Raw genomic sequence first — 23,626 nt, 5'->3', positions numbered from 1 at the left:
ATTAGAAGAAAATTGTTGCTTGTATGCCAATCATTCTGGGGTTATCAGACAAAGTGTGGCCAGCCTTAAAAGGTGGCTACAAGAATGAGAACAAGCCAGACAAGCTGAACACAATTGCTTTGAACGATGGTTTCCTCTATCTCACTGGCTGACAAGGTTAATCACAGCAGCCTCTGGACCTCTGTTAATCTTACTTACTTGTTTAACAGTTGGACCTTGCATTTTAAACAAATTAGTAAATTATGTCAAAGATCAGGTTCAAACAATAAAACTCATGGTTTTAAGGACACAAAATACCACTGCTTGAAAATTCCATGAGCCAATGATCTAGATCACTGACAAAAATCAGTGGGGAATGTTATACTAAGAAGCTGAAAAATTAAAATAATTGATTAAAAGATAATTATCAAAAATAGTTCAAAGGGTAGTTATTAGCAGTATTGTCATTCTGTACTGAGCTCGTTACCCTAGTAACCAAGCACCAACCACATAGTTATAGATTAACCAACCACATCGCCATGCTGTTCTGTATGCATCGTACCCTAAGTAACCTGTTTGCTATGTCAACCTTTGTTCCCCTTGTAAGAGACAAATGATGCTGTGTCAGCCATTGTTCCCTTTATGACAGACAAATGTTCCTGGAATTGGCAGGCCAAGGACTATAAATTGGCTAACCACCCACTGTGAAATGCCTCTGACCTCAAGCAAAGGGGAACAAAGGCTCACCTTGTTTCTGTTTCTCATCACTATGTACTTAATGATCAATGAGCTAACCATAAATGAACTATAAAAATCAGTAAAAATTCTAACTCAGTTTACAGCTTTGCAAATTCCATCTGCACTGTGTCGCTGGGCCAGCTAAAATAAAAGTGCTTCTTCTTAAAATGATGTTGTTTTGCCCCCCCCCTTTTGTCTCAGGGGTTTTGCCCCATTTTTCACCTCGGGGGCCTTTGGGGAAATACAACAAGAACCTTACATCAAATCATGGTAACAGGGAATCATGGCCCCTCAACCAGTTTCCAGAATTGAGCCAGTTTACAGACTTAGAACCCTTCTAATGATGGGGAGACCAGGCCCCTTGGAAAAGGATTCTGATGTGCCAAAAATTTACACTGTTAAACTTTCTCCCATCCTTCTCCAGAGGGACCTAAGGCCTTTTGCCTGAGTAACTATCCACTGGGAGAAGGGGAATGATCAGACATTTCAGGGACTACTGGACACTGGTTCTGAACTAACACTGATTCCAGGGGACCCAAAATGTTATTGTCAACCTCCAGTAAGAGTAGGGGCCTATGGAGGCCAGGCGATCAATGGAGTTTTAGCAAAGGTGCAACTTACAGTGGGTCCAGTAGGTCTTTGGATTCCTCCTGTAGTTATTTCCCCTGTTTCAGAATGTATAATTGGGATTGATGTACTTAGTACCTGGCAGAATCCTCACATTGGTTCCCTAACCTGTAATGTGAGGACTATCATAGTTGGGGAGGCCAAATGGAAGCCCCCAGAATTGCCTTTGCCTGGTAAAACAGTATCGCATTCCTGGAGGGATCCCAGAGATTACTGCCACCAACGAGGACTTAAAGGATGCAGAGACAGCAGTGCCCACCACATCTCAATTTAACTCCCCCATTTGGCCTGTGCAGAAGACAGATGGGTCTTGGAGAATGACTGTGGGTTACCGTAAACTGGATCAAGTAGTGACTCCAATTGCAGCTGCAGTACCAGATGTGGTTTCCTTTCATGAGCTGATTAACACATCTGCTGGTACTTGGTATGCAGCTATTGATTTGGAAAATGCCTATTTCTCTATACTTATCCATAAGGATCATCAGAAACGATTTGCTTTTAGCTGGCAAGGCTAGCAATATACCTTCACTGTCTTACCTCAGGGGTATATTAACTCATCAGCCCTATGTCACAATTTGGTTCGAAGGGATCTTGATCACTTTTGTCTGCCACAGGATGTCACACTGGTCCATTATATTGATGATGTTATGCTGATAGGGCCTAATGAGCAGGAGCTGGCAACCACACTGGATTCGTTAGTAAGGCATTTGAGAGCCAGAGGATGGGAAATAAATCCAACAAAAATTCAAAGTCCTTCTGCCTCAGTGAAATTTCGAGGAGTCCAGTGGTGTGAAGCATGTGGAGGTATCCTTTCTAAGATAAAAGATAAATTGTTGCATCTGGCTTCCCCTACAACTAAAAAAGAGGCACAATGCTTAGTGGGCCTATTTGGATTTTGGAGGCAGCACATTCCTCATTTAGGTGTCTTACTCTATCCCATTTACCAATTGACCTGGAAAGCTGATCATTTTGAGCAGGACTGAGAACAGGAAGGGGCTCGTCAACAAGTCAAGGCTGCTTAACAGGCTGCTCTTCCACTGGGGCCAAGTGATCCAGCAGATCCAACGGTGCTCAAGGTGTCAGTAACAAATAAAGATGCTGTTTAGAGTCTCTGGAAGGCCCCATTGATGAATTACAGTGGAGACCTTTAGGATTTTGGAGTAAGGCTCTGCCATCATCTGCAGACTACTACTCTCCTTTTGAGAAACAGCTGTTGGTCTGCTACTGGGCCCTAATGGAAACTAAACGCTTGACTATGGGACACCAGGTCACCATGCAACCTGAGTTGCCTATCACGGCCTGGGTATTATCTGACCCACCAAGTCATAAAGTTGGATGCACAAAGCAACAGTCTATATTAAATGGAAGTTGTATATTCATGATCGAGCCAGGGCAGGCCTGGAAGGTAAAAGTAAATTATATGAGGAAGTTGCCCAGATATCTATGGCTCCTGTATCTGCTATGTTGCCTTCAGTTTCCCTACGGCCTTGTGGGGTGTACCATATGATCAGTTGTGAAAGAAAGAGAAGCCTAGGGCCTGGTATACAGATGGCTCTGCACGTTATGCAGGCACCACCCACAAGTGGACAGCTATAGCATTACAGCCCTTTTCTGGGATCTCCTTAAAAGACAGTGGTGAAGGGAAATTGTCACAGTGGGCAGAACTTTGAACAGTGCACTTAGTAGTACATTTTGCCTGGAAGAAGAAATGGCCAGCTGTGAGACCGTATACTGATTCATGGGCTATAGCCAATGGTCACAGTTGAGTACATGCCGGATGATCAGGAACTTGGAAGGAACATAATTGGAAAATTGCTGACAGAGATATTTGGGGAAGAAGTATGTGAATAGACCTCTCTATATGGGCAAAGGATGTAAAAATATTTGTTTTCCATGTAAGTGTTCACCAAAAGGTAACATCAGCAGAAGACTACTTTAATAATCAAGTGGATAAGATGACTCAGTGTCTGGACAGTGGCCCACCTCCTTCTTCAGCCACGCCAGTCATTGCCCAATAGGCCCATGAACAGAGGGGCCATAGTGGCAGGAATGGAGGGTATGCATAGGCTCAGCAACATGGACTCCCATTCACCAAGGCTGATCTGACTACAGCCACTGCTGATTGCCCAGTATGCCAGCAGCAGAGGCCAACACTGAGTCCTCAGTATGGCAGTATTTCCCAAGGTGATCAACCTGCAACTTGGTGGCAGGTTGATTATATTGGACCACTTCCATCATGGAAAGGACTGTGCTTTGTCCTCACTGGCATAGATGTATATTCTGGATATTGCTTTGCGTTTGCTGCAAGTAATGCTTCTGCTAAAACTACCATCTAGGGACTCACAGAATGCCTTATCCACCATCATGGAATTCCACATAGCATTTCCTCTGACCAAGGAACACATTTTATAGCTAAAGAAGTGAGACAGGGGGCTCATGTTCATGTAATTCACTGGTCCTACTGTGTCCCTCACCATCCAGAAGCAGCTGGATTGATAGAAGGCTGGAATGGCCTTTTGAAGACACAGTTACAATGCCAGCTAGATGGCAACAGTTTGCAAGTCTAGGGTAAGGTACTTCAACAGGCTGTATTTGCTTTAAATCAATGTCCATTAAATGGCACTGTGTCTCCCACAGCCAAGATTCATGGGTCCAGGAATCAAGGGGTGGAAGTAGGAATGGTGCCACTCACCATCACCCCTAGTGATCCACTAGAAAAAATTTTGCTTCCTGTCCCCATGACTTCATGTTCTGCTGGCCTAAAAGTTTTGGTTCCAGAATGGGTAAGGTTTATACCAGAAGCACGACAATGGAACCATTGAACTGGAAGCGAAGACTCCTTCCTGGTAAATTTGGTCTCCTCATGCCTCTGAAGAAACAAGCTAAAAAGGGAGTCACAGTGTTGTCAGGGGTGATTGACTCAGACTACCAAGGGAAAGTTGGACTACTACTCCACAATGGAGGAAAGGAAGAACATACCTGGAGTGCAGGAGATTCTTGAGGTGCCTTTTAGTTCTACCATGCCCTGTCATTAAGGTTAATGGAAAATTACAGCAACCTAGTCCAGACAAAGTGACAAGTGGTCCAGAACCTTCAGGAATGAAGGTATGGGTCACTCCACCAGGGAAAGAACCGAGACCTGCTGAGGTGTTTGCTGAAGGCCAAGGGAATACAGAATGGGTAGTGGAAGAAGGAAGTTCTAAATACCAGCTAAGATCCCATGATCAGTTACAGAAAAGAGGATTATGATTACTATTTCTCCCCAAGTATGGTTTTAATGTAACATAATGTTAGACTTAATGCTGTGTTTTGGGAATTGCTAAACTTGTGTTATAATTAAACTGATAGGAGTAAGCATCAGCCAAAGAAAAGTTACATTGTGTATTCTGGTAAGGGAATTATAGCATTTCCATTTTTAGGAAGGGTAGTTATAACGTGTTATGTGCAATTATATACATGTCTGTGTACCTGGAACTAGTTTAAGGAAACATGTATGGTTGCCAAGTTGACAAGGGGTGGATTGTAGTGGTTGATTGATTATGTCAACTTGAGATATTTAGAAGCTTAACTAAATGGGTTTAGCAACTCTACACCCTAGAGTATAGAAGTCTCACTCTAGGGTGGTTCATTACCTGGAGGTATAAAAGGGAAGGAGGAAGGACAAATGCATTCCATTCTTGGGAGAAGCTCCAGTCTTTGGCTTTGGTTTAGACATCATCTCCTGGCTTCCAGCATAGATTCTTCAGGTTTCTGCCATAGACTCTTTAGACAGCCTGTGGCTGTCGTCCCTTGCACAAGACACTGGGGTGAACTCCAGACCTTGGATTGAATTCTTCGGCCTCCAGAGTGTAGACACCCTCTGCATGTTTCCTCATCAGACTGTGGCTGACCATCATCAGCCAATCTTGTTGTTTCTGTATATCTCATGTTATATCTGTTCTCTCTAGTAAAACCCTGACTAAAACAACAATGTTTTGCTTTTTCCAAAGACAACAATTTTTGTTGCCTTTTAACCATTTTCCCTTAACATTCGATTTCATGGTTATTGTGTTCTACGACTTGAATCTTCTTTATGGTAACATATCTAAATGAACACTTAAGGCGTGATTGCCTTTTCTGGGAAAGCTTATTACTTTCCATGAGAATGAGAAAAGATGTTACACTGAATTCTACTGCTTTAGATAGAGGATGAAAATTGACCATCCAGGCTAGATGAACAAATGGAAAAAATTAGATATTTATAATCTCTTTGTATATAGTGTTATCTGAATGCAGATTGAAGCTAAACTTGTAAAGGCTCTCAAACTTTGCATTTGTATCTTATCTTTACTCTCAAGTTTATTTCTAAATGTCTAATAATTTAAGAGTTCCACCAACCCCATTTCCTTAATATAAATAGAAAAATCTGGAAGATTTTAATGGAAGAATATAGGTAAAAATTGGCTGACACTATGAAACCTAAAATATTTCTGTGGTCATAGGATTAAAAGACATGGATATTTGCCAAATATTCCAGCTTGTTTTTGGCTTTGTTTGTGTTTTGCCCTGTGGTTCTAGAGTTTTGCATCCTGGTGATTATAGATTAAAACTGTTGAATGATGTCTGGAAATACAAAGATTCGACATTTCTAGATGAGGCCTCAGGCAATTTCCAATACCCAGATGTACAAAACTCCTTTACATTTTTAAAGAAAAGCCTTTCCCAATAGAACATGATGATGCAATTTTAATAAGGTATTCAAGTCACTGCCATGCTAATGCCTATAATGTGGCTTTGCAAACACTCCTGATAAATCTCCCCAAACCCCACCATTATTAAGATGGTTTGGCACAGACATTGGATGCTCAACTACACCAGTTCAGTGTGATTGCCAGTCTCACATACGTCTGATACATCGTGGAGCATTAGCTGACCCCTACTTCTTCCAGAAAATTCCAACTGAAGAAACTGTACAGTATCCTTCCAAAGCAGGCTACCAGAGTCAAAAGACTTTGGATTTTTCATGGTACCCTGGATCCATGTGATCACCATGCCAGTGCATATTATAAGCAGGGGGTGTGAGTGGACCTAGCTGGTACTTTCCCACAGGCTTGGTCCCCACGGCCCAGCTTGCACCTCTGCTTACTTAGACTTTGCCTTTATTTTTGATGACAAAACATTCAGCTTCTCCCTACTACAAGAAATCTAAGCTATCTGCCTCTTTTGACCTTACATAATTTAAACCTATTTTCTTCCTTACTTTCTTTAAAAGAGGCTTAATGGAATTTTGAATTTTTCCTATTATAAAAGTTCTTCAGGTTTTTGTCTAAAGAGATTTGAAATGTCACACAAAATGATGTACTCACATCCCTCACCACCACCTTCGAATAACTGAATTACATAAATAAAACATTACACATAAAGTAGTTTGCTACAATTTATGAGAGGCAAATTTAACAAGAGCTGGCTCATTGTAAGAAAATTCAACTTATCTTTTCCTGATCCTTTTATTCTATACAGGGAGGGAAACTTATGTCAGTTAAAAAAATCTATAACTGCTTCTCATAACGGAATCCATTATTTTTCCCCACAATCCATCAGAGTAAAAACAAGAACAATAGATTGCTCTGACAGAACCTTGGATATAAACGTCCCCAAGAATCAAACACAGTAAGTTAAATGAGTTTCAGGTGTGTTGGAGCAGGAAAGAATAACCTTCTTTTTATATTTCAAACCAAGACCTTCCTAAAAATATATTATTATGAGCTACTACCAAAAGCAGTTTAATTTGTACTGTGAAATGGAAATAATTTCATTTATTTCTATATATATCCAAGTAGAATTGAACCTCAAGAAATGAGCTCAGGAAAAGGAACGTCTTTAAAATTTTTTATCAACTAGTTATAATCTATGATTAAATCTATGATTTATAATCTATTGGTTGCATTATAAACAATGTCTTTAGAAAAATAAATGAGCAAAGGTACCCACTCGCCTCCCTAGTAAGCAGCTATGGCAGGAGCAAGCAGCAGGCAACCCAGGGAGAGAACCAGTCAGCATCTCCCAAGATGCTCACCATGGTGGAATTTAGGGTGCTGGCAAGCAAAAGGAACCCGCTCGCCTCCCTGGTAAGTGGCCATGAGCCTACTGGTACACAGACTGAGAATCAAACATCCCATACTCACCCCCCATCACCCCCGTTAGCAAGTGGGAGCCACAGGTCTGAGCATCTCTTAGGAGGATGACCATACACAGTATAGCAAATATGGGAGATTTCCTTCTACCATCTCTTTGAAGGCAAATATTGTTACCACTGTTTTGCTTTGTTCTGATTAATTGTGTTGCTCTATTCAATACTCTATTTTGATAGGTTTTATGGTGTTCTGTATTAGTTTTGATTTTGCTATACCTGATTGAAAGGACAACTATTGTGAAGATAATGAGATATACTATGGTACCTATTACTGTTATCCTGGTAACCTGCTCTGAAGTTCTGTACCAATTTTACTGCACTGTCTTGATTAGCTTTTTTCTGTCTTGTTCTATTGTATTTTACTACCTTCAAAACAATAAAAATAAATAAATAAATGAAGATATCCTATACACAGTCAGCTTATTAAACATATTAATGTTAACTTTATCTCAAAAATATGTTCACTTTTGTAAGTGCTGCCATAATTTTTAATTCTATATAGCCCATTTATTCTAAAGTCTTCAGAAAAATGCAAGTGTTTATGTATCTACTTATGTACCTGCCTAAGATATACATGAAGAAATTGAGAGGAAGAGAAAGAGATGGAGGTAAAATTGTGTATTTAACATTAAAAGACTAATTCATCTCAGGTGATATTCTCAATGCACAGCTATCAGGATCTAATGTCTAACTGTATCCAGACAAGCCAATCTATCAACTTGTCTCCAGGGAGGGTAACTGTAATTATTAATCTTAATTGTCATCTTGACTGACTTGGGTGTTTTGCAGAGGACTCATAAAGCACACTTCTGGTGTGTCTGGGTGGGTCATAGAGGTATGGTCGTGGGGTCCATACCTGGTCCATGGCCCCTGCCTCTCTGGTGCTGCTCCTCTGCCCTGCTTCCTGACTGCTATGAATTAACAAGCTTTGTTTCATCTGCCCTTCTTGGCACCAGTCAACAAATGAACTGAATCCTCTGAACCTGTGGTTAAATTGACAAATATTCTTTCTCAGTAATGGGAAATCTGAATAGAGAAGGTCAGTACCAAAAGTGGCATCATTACTGTGAGATGCCATATCATGTAGCTCGGAAATTTTGGAACTGGTTTGCAGGAGGAGTTTGGAAAGGTTTGGAAATGTAGAATAGAGAAAGCCTGAAATATTATGAGCAGAGCCTGGTGGATTGTTCTGGTGAGAGCACAGAAGACCAGAACGCAAATAAACATTCAGACTCTGGCCTGGGTGTTGTTGACTGCTTTTAGACAGTTTATACTGAGAAACAGGAACAAAGAGCAGTGCAGAAGTAATTGAAAAAGTTAAATTTTGGCCTAAAAGGAACCACATGTAAAGTTGGGGCTGTGCTTGCAGAAGGTATAAATGGCATTAAAAAGAAACCAAGTACTCTGAACTGGAATGAGAAGAGAGATACAGTTAGAGCATATTAGTAATTAGCACAATCTACCTGTCACAGGACCAAAAGTGCAAAAGAATCAATCTTTCATTTGGGAAGAGTCCCTGGGACCCCATCTTAGGGAACTGGTTCGCTGGGACTCATGTCACTGTGCTCAGCCATCTAGGCGCGCAAAGGCTGTAACAACCATGCATCAAGGGAGCCTCACTATTGCTTGTGTTGGTGGCACACTTTTGTATTGTCCATGTGATTCTAGTTTTATAGGCATGCAGAAAGCAAATGTGATGGGATCGTGGAGGTTTCCACCCAGATTTTAAGGCCAGGCCTGTGAGGATGAGTCATGTACTCAAAAGGTAGATACTTTAAAATACGGAAATGAAGTCAAAGCTACAGTGGAAACCCTGGGAAGTTCAAAATGCCAGGAATACAAGATGTCTTCAAAGGAGAGCTGCAGGTGGTGAATCAGTGGAGCCCAAGAGAAAGGTTTTGTGAGCTGCAACCAACAAGGACACACAAGTGGCTTCATCCAAGCACTCTTGAACTCACGTCATACCACTACATGCCCCAGATGCCAGTCATGCAGCTACAGAACCCAGCATTGCCCTTGGCTTCATCCTGTTCTTTTCTATCTCCCTACGTCTCTCTTTTGGAACGATATTTTTCCTGAATGATTGCACATGGGGATTAAGTAACTTGCTCTTTAATTGTTATCAGTGTTCACAGTTAAGGGTTTCCTGAGTCTTGGGGAGGCTTTTGATTTGGATTTTCACACAGTGCTGGAACTTTTGAGACTTTGGGGAAGAAATGAGCATGTTTTCGGGTATACACAGGGTAGTTATATCATTCTAGGCAGAATTGTGACCTTGTTGTCTGCATTAGGAGATAATGGTTTAAAATGTATTTGGGTGCTGAGGGGACTATCAGTAGAACATGATAGCTAAATTTAGGTGTCAACTTTATTTGTTCGGGAGCTATTTGTGGAGTTAGAAAGGCACATTTTTCCATGTGTCTGAGTGAGTCATGGATGTGTGACCTTGGAGTCTGCACCTGCTCCCTGGTCTTTCATCTCAAATGGCATTTTGCTGCTGTGTTTCCAGGCCACCATGATCTATCAGCTTGGCTCTGCCCTGCTCTTCCACTGTGATGTTTCTGCCTTGGAACCAGCTAACTAATAGACTGAATCTTCTGAAAGCAGAGCCAAATTAAACTCTCTGCCTTTAAATTGTGAGTGCCAGGTATTTTACCAGCATAGGGAATCTGATCAATGCATTACCATTCCCAGTTTCAGTGGTAGAATCTCTTCTAAACCAGTTCACATAGAGCATTCACGTTATGGTGTTATTGATTCAGAACTGGCCATGTAATGCAGTGTTCCTGCACAGAAAAGTAAGAATAACTTTCATATAATGTTTCCCATTTCTCCTGAGAGGTGAGCAAAAAAGAACAAGGAGTCCCAGTTGCCACTGCGAGTCACTGTGACCATGACAATGTCCATGGCGTAGGGGATGGTTAGATAGGACTTGAGTCTTGGTTAACATCCTGAGGTATGAATACTATTGTACCTCAAGTCCTCCCTACCTTCTGTCTCATAATTAATACAGTTTATAAACTGCATTTCCAGTTGCTTGAGAGGCAGGAGCAGAAGAATCAAAAATTGGAGAGCAATTTGGGCCAACAAGAAAAATAACGAAGGAATGAAAGAAAATAGAAAGAAGAAAGAAAGAAGTTTACAGATGTGTTGTCTTTCCCACTTCAAATGAGATGGCCTGTTCAGATGTGCTCTTCTCTTAAAAAAAGATACCATATTTCCTTATGGCTTGTTTCACTCATGTTATTATGCATCAGAAGATCTTTGAACATATATGTGACTTTGAAGCCACTCTGGAGAAGCATTGCTAGTCATGTAACAAAGCATAGAATTTGGTATATCCATTGTTTAAGGTGACACTCTCTTTATTATCAAGGATAATATAGATTTAAAGAAGTGAAAACCTTCTTGTCCCACTAGTCTAAAAATACAATTTTAATACCAGTCACTACTGCTAGCCTCTGGATCGGAAACAGAGCTAGATAGGCTTTCTAGTTAATTTACAACTGACCTATATGCCAAAGTATGTTTTTTAATTACCCAGAAGGCCCTAATAAACTTACCATTCTTCTCTTACTTTCTTAAACTACTTTAATACTTATTCCTTAGGCTCTGGTTATTAGGTATTTCTTGCATATTTTTGTACATAATAATTCACCAGCTTTGCCACCTGATTCTTAACATTAACAGATTAAAACTAATGTAAATGAATCTCGGAAGACACATACTGATGTATAGAAAAATTCCATCATTTCCTCCTACAAAATGAAAAAGGTTTTAATTCTTTTTCTCAACAGCTGCTTCATGATTTTTATACATAGGGAAAATATGTGCAATTACTTCAAGTACAATCAAGTCATTGAACATAGCTTTGTCATCATGGTAGTTCCAGGATATTTTTAAAAAGAAAAAAATATCTCAAAGCACAGGTCCCGCTGTGCAGCAAAGCAATCAGTTCCCTTCATCATAACAGCCTGAAGGGACTCAGCAACCCAAGGAATAGTGAATAACCAGTCTAATCAGTAAACAAGAAAATGCTGGGCTTACTACTGAGTAAAGACTGACTATCAACTGTTTATTCTTTTGATTGGCATTCAAAACAATAAATAGAAATGTAAATATCTCTTAAAAAGAAATAATTTAGTGTGTTTGATTTTACTGTACAGGAGACAATGATGTATCATTGTGGGCTATTCTACAGTATTTTCTTATCAATAAAATCCCCATGTAGCATTATTTTAATAATTTAATAATAATAATAATAATAATTTTTTATTTTAATAATGCATGACCAAATTTATCCTATTACTTGAATATATCAAGATAAACTGATTTTTGCAGGTGGCATTGATTGTATTTCTGAACTGATTATTCACTTTTTCATTTCTTCATTAGTTCTCCTTTGGTATTCATCTTATGAAGTTATTTCCTTCTGAATATAAGTCTGCCTGAAAATAATCCTCAAATGTCAAATGCAGTCTCTCAAATGTCGGTCGTTCCTTAGGGTTCTCATGCCAGCATTCCATCATGATGTTGTAGAATTTCTGGGGACAGTTAGGTGGTTGTGGGAGCCGATAGTTTTGACGCAACATCAGGACAACTTCATTATGTGTCTTGCCTAGAAACATAGAACAAAACCAACAAAGTGCAAAAGCAAGATCAGAATCATTGATTCATGGATACCTGTGCCCCAGACTACAAAACAAATTGATTTCCTTGCTGAAGCTGTTGGATCTGTCATCTCCATCCCAGAGACTTAACACACTCCTGTAGCAAGACTGAAATCCAAGAGAAAAGGAGAAGGAAGCAATAAACCACCTCATTAATGCAAATTATCTTCATCAAATTTTATCTGTCAAGTTCCCACAGGTACCCAGCATGGTCAGCCTCATAAGTCTGTGCTCAAAGTCTGGGAAATGCAGTTAAAGTCACAACTAAGTAAGTGACCTGCAGCAGAACAACCCACTTTAGGACTAATTACTCACCACTGTAAGGCACTTTGCCGTAAGTAATGATTTCATAAAGAAGAATTCCAAAGGACCATACATCGGATTTAATGCTAAATGTATTATTCTGAAGGGCTTCAGGCGCAGTCCACTTTATGGGCAGCTTTTCTTGGTCTTTCATTTTATACATGTCTTCATTATCTACCTGCCAATGGATTAAGGATTCAAGCCAAGTTAAAGCGATTTTTTTTTTGCCATCCTCATTCATTTACAACCTGTTTCACATTAAAATTTAGAGGGGGAAGTATTAAAAATTAGCTTAAATCAATTGATAATAGGTACAGCAGCAGATTCTGAATCTGACATGTAAGACTGAAAAATCTGTGGGAAGTGATTAATAACATACGATCTGAGAGCCTACTGTATGTCGAGAATAGCACTAGAAGAAGTATAGCATAATATATAAAGAAATTCACACACAATTGAAGCTTTATGTCTGATCTTTAGAATTTTTTTAAAAATAGAAGCAAAGCTTGTTTGTTTCTTTGGCTTAACTCATGGTACTGAAGACTCACTGACTTTGTTAATTACCATGCAATCATTTACTAGAACTGAAAAGTAGAATCTCAATGATTTAAATTAATACATCACCTCATTGTCAATTCATTTACCAAAAAAATGAGTTCATAAGGATCAAAAGAAAATCACCTGTTATATTTCTTGTTCTCCGTTCTTAATTTTAGGGTACAGCATGGTAATTGAAAGGAAGTTCAGAGATGTATAACTCATATTATATCTTATTGTTAACATCTTTAACAGACCAAGAGAACTACAGAGCCAATAATTGCTATAGAATTCTGCAACCAGAAGCTTAGTCTAACATACTGTGAGTGAAGTCAGTAAGGTAACTTCAAAGGCATAAATAAGTCTTATACGAAGGCAGGTAGAGTATCCATACAGAGCTATTTTAAGGGAAACAGCAGCAAAACAAATAGAGGCTATCAGTACTAATTGAAAAACAGAACACAAATTCAACCACAAACTTAATTGCATACATTTCAGTCTAGCAGACAATTACTTTCTCTAGGATTTTTGATAAATAGGAAGAAGTAAGTAGCTGGTTTGTAAGGTCTTAAGCTACTTGAAATGGTCCATTAACCACAGGATGTGAAAAACATTTAAAAATATAATAGTGAATCTTTTGGTCTGTTTATCTGTTAGGTTTTTAACCTACTACAAAAATTAATTTAAACCAAATTAAAACTACCTTTAAAATTCTTGCAAGTCCAAAGTCTGCTATTTTGTAGATATTATGTTCACCAACGAGGACGTTTCTAGCAGCCAGATCTCTGTGGATGTAGTTGTTGAGCTCCAGGTAGGCCATCCCAGATGCCACCTGCGTCGCCATGTCTACTTGTTGAGCCAGATGGATTTTTGACCCAGCATCAACTAAGGAGTGAGCGAAAATAGGAAATATATTTTGGAAGATATTTAAAGCACTGAAGTTAATGCTGACAAATTTGACTAATCCACTATTGATGGAATTCTCTGCTAGAAGACTAATCATCAGAAAGAAGGAAAGGTATGATGTAACCCAAACAAGGTTACAGTGATCAGAGAGTAAAGTTACTGACACCCTTAAAAACTAAATTTCACACAGATACATTTCTTCATGGAATGTGTTACTTGAGTGCTTCAGGATCTCTTTTAATCATCAAACTAAAAGCACACTCTAATTTGCATGGCTGAACTAAGGAAAAGTCTCTTCATTAGATTTTTTTAAACCACCTTACTAATAAAAATTAAAATCATATAGTTATGAAATATGTGTATTGCATTTGCAACACCAAGATTAATACACATTCTTAAACACTGTTTCTAAGTCTATTTTTCTTCAGCAGTTTGCACATATCTACAGGTGTAGAAATACCTTTCTTTAATTGGCAGGAACTCACTTCTTGTCCCACAGAACTAAGAAAAAAATCAATGTTGTACAATCACTTTGAATCATTAGTAAAAATGGAAAAAGCTACTTTGTGGACTTTTTAATATAATGGACTTTTTAATAAAAGGTACATATGTTATCCTAGGTGGTTTCTTTAGATTTCTGGTAAATTAAAAAAGCATCACATAAACCCACACCATTACCAACCCTGTCAGAGTAACCCAAATATTCTACACACTCTATCAGGCTTACGGTCATTAAGCACAGACACAGCCATAACTTCAAGGGCAGCTACAGTACAGAGATAAGAAGACTACATTGAAAATGGTTTAGACTTGAGATCTAAATTTTTCCTCACATTTCCATATGACCTTGCTCAAACTGATTACCATAACTGTACCTCAGTTTCCTTACCTTTACAGTGGCAATAACTACCTTAAAATACTACTTGTTAAGATGAAGATCAAAACATGTTAATATTTGTTGAGCACTTAATACAGTACCTACTACCCAGAAGAACTCAATATAGCCTCTCTATTAAAATTATCATTGCTTCTACAGTAGTTAATCTTGATTGTCAACTCCAGGACATTAGTAGAGCACATTTTTGGATGTGTCTGGTTAAGTCGTAGGGGTGTGACATTGGGGACTCTATCTGGTCTTCTTGGTTACCTTTCTGCTCCCTACCGTGGACACCTTGAGCTTAGCATCTTTTCTCCACAATTCCCTTCTAATGTGAAATTTCTGTCTCAGAGCCAGCCAACTGTGGACCAGGACCTTGGAAATTGTGAGTCAAAATAAATCTCTCCTTTTCTGTTTGTAGGTATAAGGCATTTTACCCAGCAATGTGAAAACTGGCCAGTAACACTCACTCGTAAGCAAAATGAAACAGTTTGGAACTTGTGAAACTACAGGTATTTATGAGCTACCCAATAGTAAAGAGTGGCTGAAAGAAGAGCCTATGGATAGCTAGAGATATAGTTTTACTCATCTTAATTTATGAGTAGGAGTTAAAACATGAAAAGCAGGTGACATTTCTAGAAAATAGCAGATCCATGAGAAACATCAACATTTGAGGTGAGCAGAAGAAGATTGGACTGCAAGAATACTAAGATTCAGCCATAATAAGAGAAGAATGATGCCAAATGTCAAGTTTTGAGGAAGAAAAAAATACCATTGTAGTCAAATTCCACAAATAAAATAAAGACTAACAGGCATTTGCTAAATATAACAATGAGATAGTCATTGGTGACCACAGAGGCAAAACTAGCAGTCTTACTACAGAAAGGACTGAGAGCTGAACAGGAGATAGTATAGAGACAGAAAGCCAATGGCAAATTCCAAAACCCTTGTCAAAAAAGGAAAACAATAGAGATCTGGAGTAGCTACATTTAAAATCAAAGCAGTCATCATAAAAGGCAGGATGTCAATAATTATGACTGGCAAAGTATTCAAGGGTTTCTAGGATTCTGGCCATGATCTATTTCTTGATTTGGGCATTGTGTACACACTTACTTATTCATTTTATAATTACATGTTAATGTATACTCTATAGGTCAGGCAAGGTGGTGCTCACCTGTGATCCCAGCACTCAGTAGGCTGAGGCAGGTGAATTGCCTTGAGCTCAAAGCCAGTTTAGGATACATAGTGAGTTCAAGACCTGGCTGAACTATATAATGAGACTTTGCCTCAAAAATAAATAAATAAATAAATAAATAAATAAGCAAAAAAATCTATATCATTTAAGCACTTTCTGCATATACACTAATATGTCTTTCTCAATAAAATGAAATAGTCAAGGGAATTTTTAAATGGGAGGAATTTAAGGAGAGAGTATATGTGTGCACATATTTATACAACATTTTAAGGGCAAATAGCATATTTAAATAGGATGAGGAGAAACTAAGATCTTACCAACTCTCTTGTCCTTTATTTTCCTTTGTATTCAGTACACCACAAAAAACTACATTCCCCATCTACCCTTCAAGTTAAATTGGTCTATGGACAGATAGTTTTCCATATGGTTTCAGATGAACCCTGACTACTGGTGTTCATGCCCTTCCCAAGGCCCCTTCCCCTGGCATGGTGCAGAACCACATTTAACAAATAGAATTTGATAAACATGATAAGTAATGACTTGCAAGATTAAGTTATAAAAGACTGTGACTTAATTTTATTGACATTATGCACTTTATTGCTTTTTCACTGGATTACTTTAATGAAGCAAGATTCCATGTCATAAACAGCTCTGTGTAGGAAAGACTATCAAATCAATAATCAGCAGGGATCTCACTTCATTAATTCAACAGCCCAGGAGGAAAAAAGTCCTAGTAGTAATCATAAGAAGCTGTTCTACATCTATTAGAACTGGATGGGGAAACGTTTAGAGGCCAGTTGCCAAGTTGCAACTCAAATCGCTTATTTATCACAGACTGCCTCACTTCAATTAAACCTGAGTACTGAGATATTGGTTTAGAAAAAAAAACCTCATATATTAACATCTTTTGTCTTAAAAGAAAGACACAATAACATAGGTGTGATAGGTTTGACACTATTGTAGAGGAATCTTCAGACGATGGGCCACTTAGCAACACCACAGCTATATCTGGACTCCTGAACAAGAAACTATGAGGCAATAAATATTTGCTTCTTTCACCTACTGTCTGAAGTAACACAACATAGAGCAACAGATAACTAACCCAGGATGACACTGATGAGACAGGAGATTAGGGTATGGCAAACTGGCTGGTCAAGTAAGCATGATTTGTGAGTCTTAGAGAACTAGGAGACTCGTACACAAGCCATGCCCCATGACCAATCAGAGAATGCTATCTTCAGTTCTTCCCCTGAGAACTCAAGCAGGTTTCTGATAGGAAGGCCTAGATCTCACATCAGTGTAAGGAATGGGAGACACACAAGACGGTCACTAGTGAGTTCTTGCCAGTGTGCACTTTAACAGTGGTCCACTCTCATCCTGCAGAGTGTACTTCTTCTCCAACTTTTAATCAGTCCACACTCACTCTGCCCAGCATGTTTCTTTCCCAACCTTTAATAAATGTAAAAACCTCACTACTTTTTGTGCTTGTTTTGTCCAATTACTTGTTCAGGATGAGAAGAGCCTAGAAAGAATCTCTGAAGGAGCCCTCAGAACTTAAGAACACATTAACAGACTTTGGTGAGCCAAGCAGGAAAACAATATTATGAAAATAACATAATATTGGTGCTATACATAACTGTTGAAAGTATGAACTGTGAAACTGGGTTTCTACCTTGGATATGTCACTAACCATTCTATACCTCAGGATCTTTGCTGTAAAATAGAGATGCCATAATAATACTTATCTCATAAGAAGGTTAGTAAATTGAGCTAAGTTAGTATTTGTACAGATCTTGGAAAAAGCTTCCATCATAAATTCAGTAGTATACTGTTTTTTAAAGGAACATAAACACATTTGTTCCTCTGTCACCACTACCCCTTTAGCTGACTTCCAGTAAGACTTTAGGAACAAAACCCCAATTTCACAGGAACTATCATAAAAATCAACAAGTGGGATTTCATTTCATTGAAAAGTTTTTTTCACAACAAATCACCAGCAGCGTGAAAATACAACCCACTGAGTGGAAAAATTTGCCAGTTAACAAATAACTGATGTCTAGAACATATAAAGACCTGAAAAAAAATCAGACCATCCAAATTCAAAGACCCAGTCGGAAAAGGAGTATCTGATATGAATAGACACTTCTTAGAAGTATGAACAGCAAATAAATACATTAAAATATTTTGACATCACTGGTCACTCAAGCACTGCAAAGTAAAACAACACTGTTGTGAGAAGCTGAGAATGTAAATAAGAATATTAACGTACAATAGATATTGTGAAATAGGAGGAAACTGTTCAAAAGGAAAGGAAATTAGAGAGGGAGAGGGGAAAGAAAGTAAGGTAAATAAAAAATGAGAAAAGAAGAATAAAATAAAAACTGAGTTTTGTGATGAGGGAGAGAAAGGGGATTTGAAAAGCAGATAATCAGGAAACAAAAAACAAAAACAGCATCAAAATATATCATGTACAGACACAAATTCCCTACAATGAATGCTGTATGATTCTGTATAACTAAATTGTACCAGTAAACTTCAATTAAAAAGAAAAGAATATAGATTACTGGGGAGAACACAAGCTCAGTTTTGCACATATTTTGAGGTATCTAACTAGGCATGTTGGCTAGAATTTACTTTTATGTTCAAATATTTGTTTCTCCTTTCAAGCACTTTAGAGGATTGTTTTTTCCTATCCCATTTGACTTGATTTGACCGAATGAAAGGGGCACAGAAATTTCTGTCATTTCTGGTCAGAAGCTTTAAAAGCCAAGGTGAGACTAGCCCCATTCCTTTACCTTCCAAAGTGACCAAAAAAGCCAAGTCACCAGCAAGTCTATTTTGCACACAAAGCATGAGGAAGAAGATTTGAGCAGTGGCTACAGTAGGTTTACATAAATCAGCATTTACATACAGAGATCCAGAAGGTAGGTGGGTATATTATTCTCAAATAAGGAAGTGAAAAAACTTGGAAATCATCAATACATAAACATTTGAACAGCAATATTGAATAAAATTGGCAATTTTACTGTTATAGAGTCCTGGAAAACTTCAAAATTTGAGAAGTCTGGGATCCAAGAAAAATTATGTAAATAGAAAAACTAACAAAGAAGTCACTGAGCCAAGTATCTTGGCAGCCAAGTAATTTAAATGTATTAAAGACCCTGACGCATCTGAATACTGGGAATTTTTATATATGACCCAAAGTCACTCTTTGATTTTTATCCTGGGACAAAGGCTAAAGGAGCTAATGATAATTTTCTGGTGGGTGATATATTCTGAAGCTGTTCACTTTAATATGCTTGTTCAGGGCGCTTAAGTGTATCTTTGTTTTCAACAGCATTCAGTATATCACTTTAGGTTCTCCATCCTTCTCATTTTGTTTTGTAATTTAGAATTACCAGACTCACAAGTCACTCTGAATCAGGGAATATTTTTATCTTTCTGAAATCTTTACACTGCTGATCTCACCTCCCTTTATTCTTATAGATTCTATCAGTCTCATTCTGACATTTTAAGAACTTACAAAAAAATTCCATTTTCCATCATGAATTACTCTCTCAGTCCTTGATCTCAGTTTCTTTGAATCATTCATTTTAATGTTTATTATTTCATTGTTTATTGAGTTTTATATTTGTAATGAACATCGGAATTTTGCAATTCTTGTAACCCAAAAATGAGCTCCCCCCCTACAACCTCGAGTCCAAAAATGGGGCAAGATGTGTTTTTTAAAAAGCAGCACTGATTTATTTTATCCTGAGCCCAGCGATACAGTGCAGTTGGAGTTTGCAAAAGCTGTGTGTATCCCTCAAAACTTTTCAGGCTTTTTTTGTAGAAAGCACGATTTACAAAGTAAGGGGTGATGGGCATGGATCAGGAAATGAGAAAATCCTTGATCTGCTAAGGAATGAGGAAGATCTTTGTTTCCCTTTGCAGAGGACAGAGAAGTCTCGCAGGAATTTACAATCCTTTGTCAACTTATTTTAGCACTCAATTTTAGATAACACCTGTCCTTTGCAAAGGGCAGCAATGGTTAACATAGCAATTAGGTCAGATTCCCAGGAATTTATAGTCCTTTGCAGAGGGGAACAATGATTACCATATCAATTAGGTCACCCAGGAAGATGGTGCACACAGAACAGTATAACAGTGCTACAGGTAATTTGGTCATATAACTTGGGCATGGCAAACATAACACAAACATAATGAAGCTTTTTGTTAGTGTATAACAGCAATCCCCTAATCCCCTTAAATCAATTTTTCTGTAGAAAGCAGATGAAGGAGTAGAACAATACTCTATTTCTGCCTTCCTTGTCTAAAAATTCTAATGTTCTAGAGTGGCGGTATTTTAAGCACTAACTGATAAGATTATATCCAAAAGATGAGAAGTATAAAACAAAAGAGGCCTTTATTCTGAGAACGCGGAGAGAGAAAACCAAAACACAACCGGACTGCTGGATTCTGGCTTTCTTTCTGGCAGACTCATGGCGTGGGGGGAGCTGTATATAAGTAGCTTAGGTTTGGGGTGGAACCTAAGGGGGCATTAGGGATGCACAGGTAGCCCATTGGTCTTTGTTTGGCGCCATAGGTAAATTCCTAGGGGCGGGGAACACAGAGTCACAGATAAATTCCTAGGGGTGGGGGAGATAGGAGCTCCTTGGTTTCACCTCTAAGGCTTCACTGGCTACAGTGTCCTGTCTGGGCCAAAACTCTTTCACTAACAAAGAGAGTTCTAGCAAATGCTGGAAAAAAAAAAAACTGGGCTACATTCACCAAAAGCATTCCATATCCTCAAATTCTGTACCTTAGAAAACTATTGGTCTATGGCTGACAATGGTCAATCAGTTTTGGCAGGAAATAAGAGTTCATGCAAAATAATCACCGATTTCCCACATTACATTTAAGTGCTCTGATATGTTTATTGTGAACAATTTGCTCTTCACTACATAAATGTCTCTGCTCCCTTTGAGTACACAGAATAACTATTATGTAGTAGTTGAGTTCTGACTGCTGTGACATTCATTTTTACAGATACACACTCAGTAAATATCCCTAGGATTGCAGAAGGCTTTCTAGACTGACATCTGCAGGAATACCTAGCCTAAATTCCCCCTTCTGTTTTTTTCCCCTTTTATTAATTCTTTAGCTTACTTTGGAGATACTCTCGCAGACTTCCATGTCTCAACAATTCTGTAATAATATAAATCGGCTCTTCTGAACTGCAAACAGCATAGAGCTGGATAAGCTTCGGATGTCTCAGAGTCTTCATTATCTCTGCCTCCCCCAGGAACTTCTTCGGATCCATTGAACCTGAAACAGGAAGAGGAGCACATCATTTTATGTTACTGAGGGGATGCTCTCCTCAGAGAAGCCTGGTAGGGATCACCCAGATTGCCTCCTACCTCTCAGGATTGTAAAATCATCAGTCACACAAATCTTTGAAGTTATCAAAGAAGAGAATCAGCTTAGCCAGGGCAACCTAATTACCAGATGTGCTATTGTACCAGGGCTGTGAATGTTTTGTGTTATAGTCTGTAGGTGAAAAGCAGTTGATTCAGGTCCATAAGAAAAATGAAGAGAAAAGAAACAACTGAGGGTCTCATTGATAAAACAAGGCAGGCAGCTTAAGAACACAAAGAAGACATTCTCTTAACGTGAACAGCACAGTACACTGGATGCTTAGTTACTCCACTCAATGCCACATGTTTGGATCCAGGGAAGAGGAATAGCTGCCCTGTCCATGGTGCTGACTTTGAGAACAGCAGGAAAACACCCATTGATCAATGACATTCTGTAACATGCAATATTCTGCAATCTGCTGCCCTTAACTCTATTAGAAAATAGAAAACAGGTCAAATAGAAACTTTTCAAGGGCCATTTCCAAAAGTAAGGGCTTTTTTTTACATCAGTTTTATGTGTTGAACATGAAACTGATATTCAACATCTTCTGTATTCTCAGCTTCGGCCGTCAGAGCCTTAGAATCTTAACCAACTGACTGGGGAGACTGCGAGAGCCTCTTCTGAGGACTGATTCACAATTAAATTCTGTTTAAGTGATTCAAGTCTGACTTGCCATACAAAGTCTCAGGTAGTTAACATCAAAAAACATCTGAAGAGGACATTTTCATTTCATCTGTAATTCTAAAAGCACTTATTTATTTTAGAATGTGATGCTTCAGAAGCATTACTATGACTGAAGAAATACTGTCATTGCACATTTGAGTGGTCGCTGAAGATACTGTATCATTTCCATGGATGATCGGAAACTATCTATCATCCTCTCCACATGGAAGTCTTCACAACTGATACCAAACTCAGGCGTGGATGCACTTTGACAGTCTCAGTCAGCTCTGTGATTTGTTTGTTAATGTGACGATAAGAAAATATGGTCTGTACATCACATCATGTAAATCACTAAATCATGTAAATCACTCTGGATTCTGGACAAATTTCAGCTCTGCTTCTAGCACTTGCATGATTTGAGCAGTTATCAGGCCTCTCTGAATTTCAGTTTCTTTGTTTGGAAAATGTGGTTAGCAGTGCCACTGACATCATAAAATCATTATCTGGCAATACCTGACACATATGTGTACAAAGGCTACTGACTATTATTTGCATTATTTCCAATATGCATACTTTTGGGAAACCAAACAGTCTGCTTGTATTTTTTTCATTGACTAAAGAGAAGGAGCAAGGTTTTAAAGAGCAGAGAAAATAACAGCCTCTTCTCTTTCTATCATATTTTCCTTTAATCCCAATTCTGCTATTGGTTTACTCCACATAGTCATAGAATTAAAATTTGTACTCATGGTAGAAAAACACAGCCGAGCATAAAGAGGCATCTAAAGCATAAGAAAGTATTTGCTCTTGGCTGTTTGATCTATGATCAAATATGGGTATAAAATGACCTCCCCCTTTCAAAAATGTGATTGATGAACTTCCAGTGACAGCAGCAATTATGATCACCATTCAGACAGTTTATGCAAGGTGCACAAACTGCTCCTGAGTCAGATTCCCAGGAGCTCTTAGTCCCATGGTTGAAGGTGTTCAGAGCAATCTTTCTGGCTCCACAACTTGTAGTTGACCAACTGCAGAGCAAGACAGACTCACTAGTAATCTAACATCAATTATTAATTTTTGCCTCTCACAGCTACCATGGGATTCAATTTCAGGCTCATCATTATTGCACGGTAGTCTGCAAAGCAAAATAGCTGCTAAGATTGATTAATGGCCCCAGTGAAGTGAAGACATTTAACCAATTGCAGTGATGTTTGCTGCTATTAAGCTGCAAGTCCATAATTGTTGGAAAGAAAACTATTGGGGTTTTCTTTAGTGTAAGAAACACGATTTCTGTTCTTTTTTTTAATCTCCAGGAAGACTTCTTTAGAAAAAAAAAAATATATATATATATAGAAAGAGAGTGTGTGTGTGTGTTTATGTGTGAAAATCTCAGGTATGCAAATTGTCCTCACCCGGAATGTTTATGTGGCATTTGGCTTCTTAAAAATGTCTGTACTGTTTAATCAGGCAGTCATAAACACTGGGACTGAACTCCCACACCAGTGAATTTGCATTTCTTTAGGTGCACCTGTTGGTAACTCCCCTGGAAGCTCAATTTACTGAGA

At 38.5% G+C, this 23,626-nt stretch overlaps 1 protein-coding gene and 1 pseudogene across 1 annotated transcript in view; one reads left to right on the top strand and one right to left on the bottom strand.

Moving 5' to 3' along the window:
- The first annotated feature begins 1,060 nt into the window (after positions 1-1,060).
- Positions 1,061-4,593, top strand: LOC101787670 (uncharacterized; annotated as a pseudogene).
- A 6,267-nt stretch (positions 4,594-10,860) lies between these two features.
- Frk (fyn related Src family tyrosine kinase) overlaps positions 10,861-23,626 on the bottom strand; it is a 129,068-nt gene continuing 116,302 nt past the window's right edge. The window contains exons 5-8 of the mRNA XM_003466493.4: positions 21,153-21,311; positions 13,730-13,911; positions 12,502-12,667; positions 10,861-12,134 (exon numbers count right to left, since the gene is read on the bottom strand). Of these exons, the coding sequence (XP_003466541.1) occupies positions 11,926-12,134; positions 12,502-12,667; positions 13,730-13,911; positions 21,153-21,311 (716 nt within the window). The 3' untranslated portion in view covers positions 10,861-11,925. The remainder of the gene's footprint in view (positions 12,135-12,501; positions 12,668-13,729; positions 13,912-21,152; positions 21,312-23,626) is intronic.

This window comes from Cavia porcellus, unplaced genomic scaffold (assembly GCF_034190915.1).
Source record: "Cavia porcellus strain 051 isolate PalLab524CR breed Dunkin Hartley unplaced genomic scaffold, mCavPor4.1 scaffold_7, whole genome shotgun sequence".
Taxonomy (NCBI): Eukaryota; Metazoa; Chordata; class Mammalia; order Rodentia; family Caviidae; genus Cavia; species Cavia porcellus.
The sequence above is the reverse complement of the archived record's forward strand: the minus strand, read 5'-3'. Positions and strand labels throughout refer to the sequence as shown.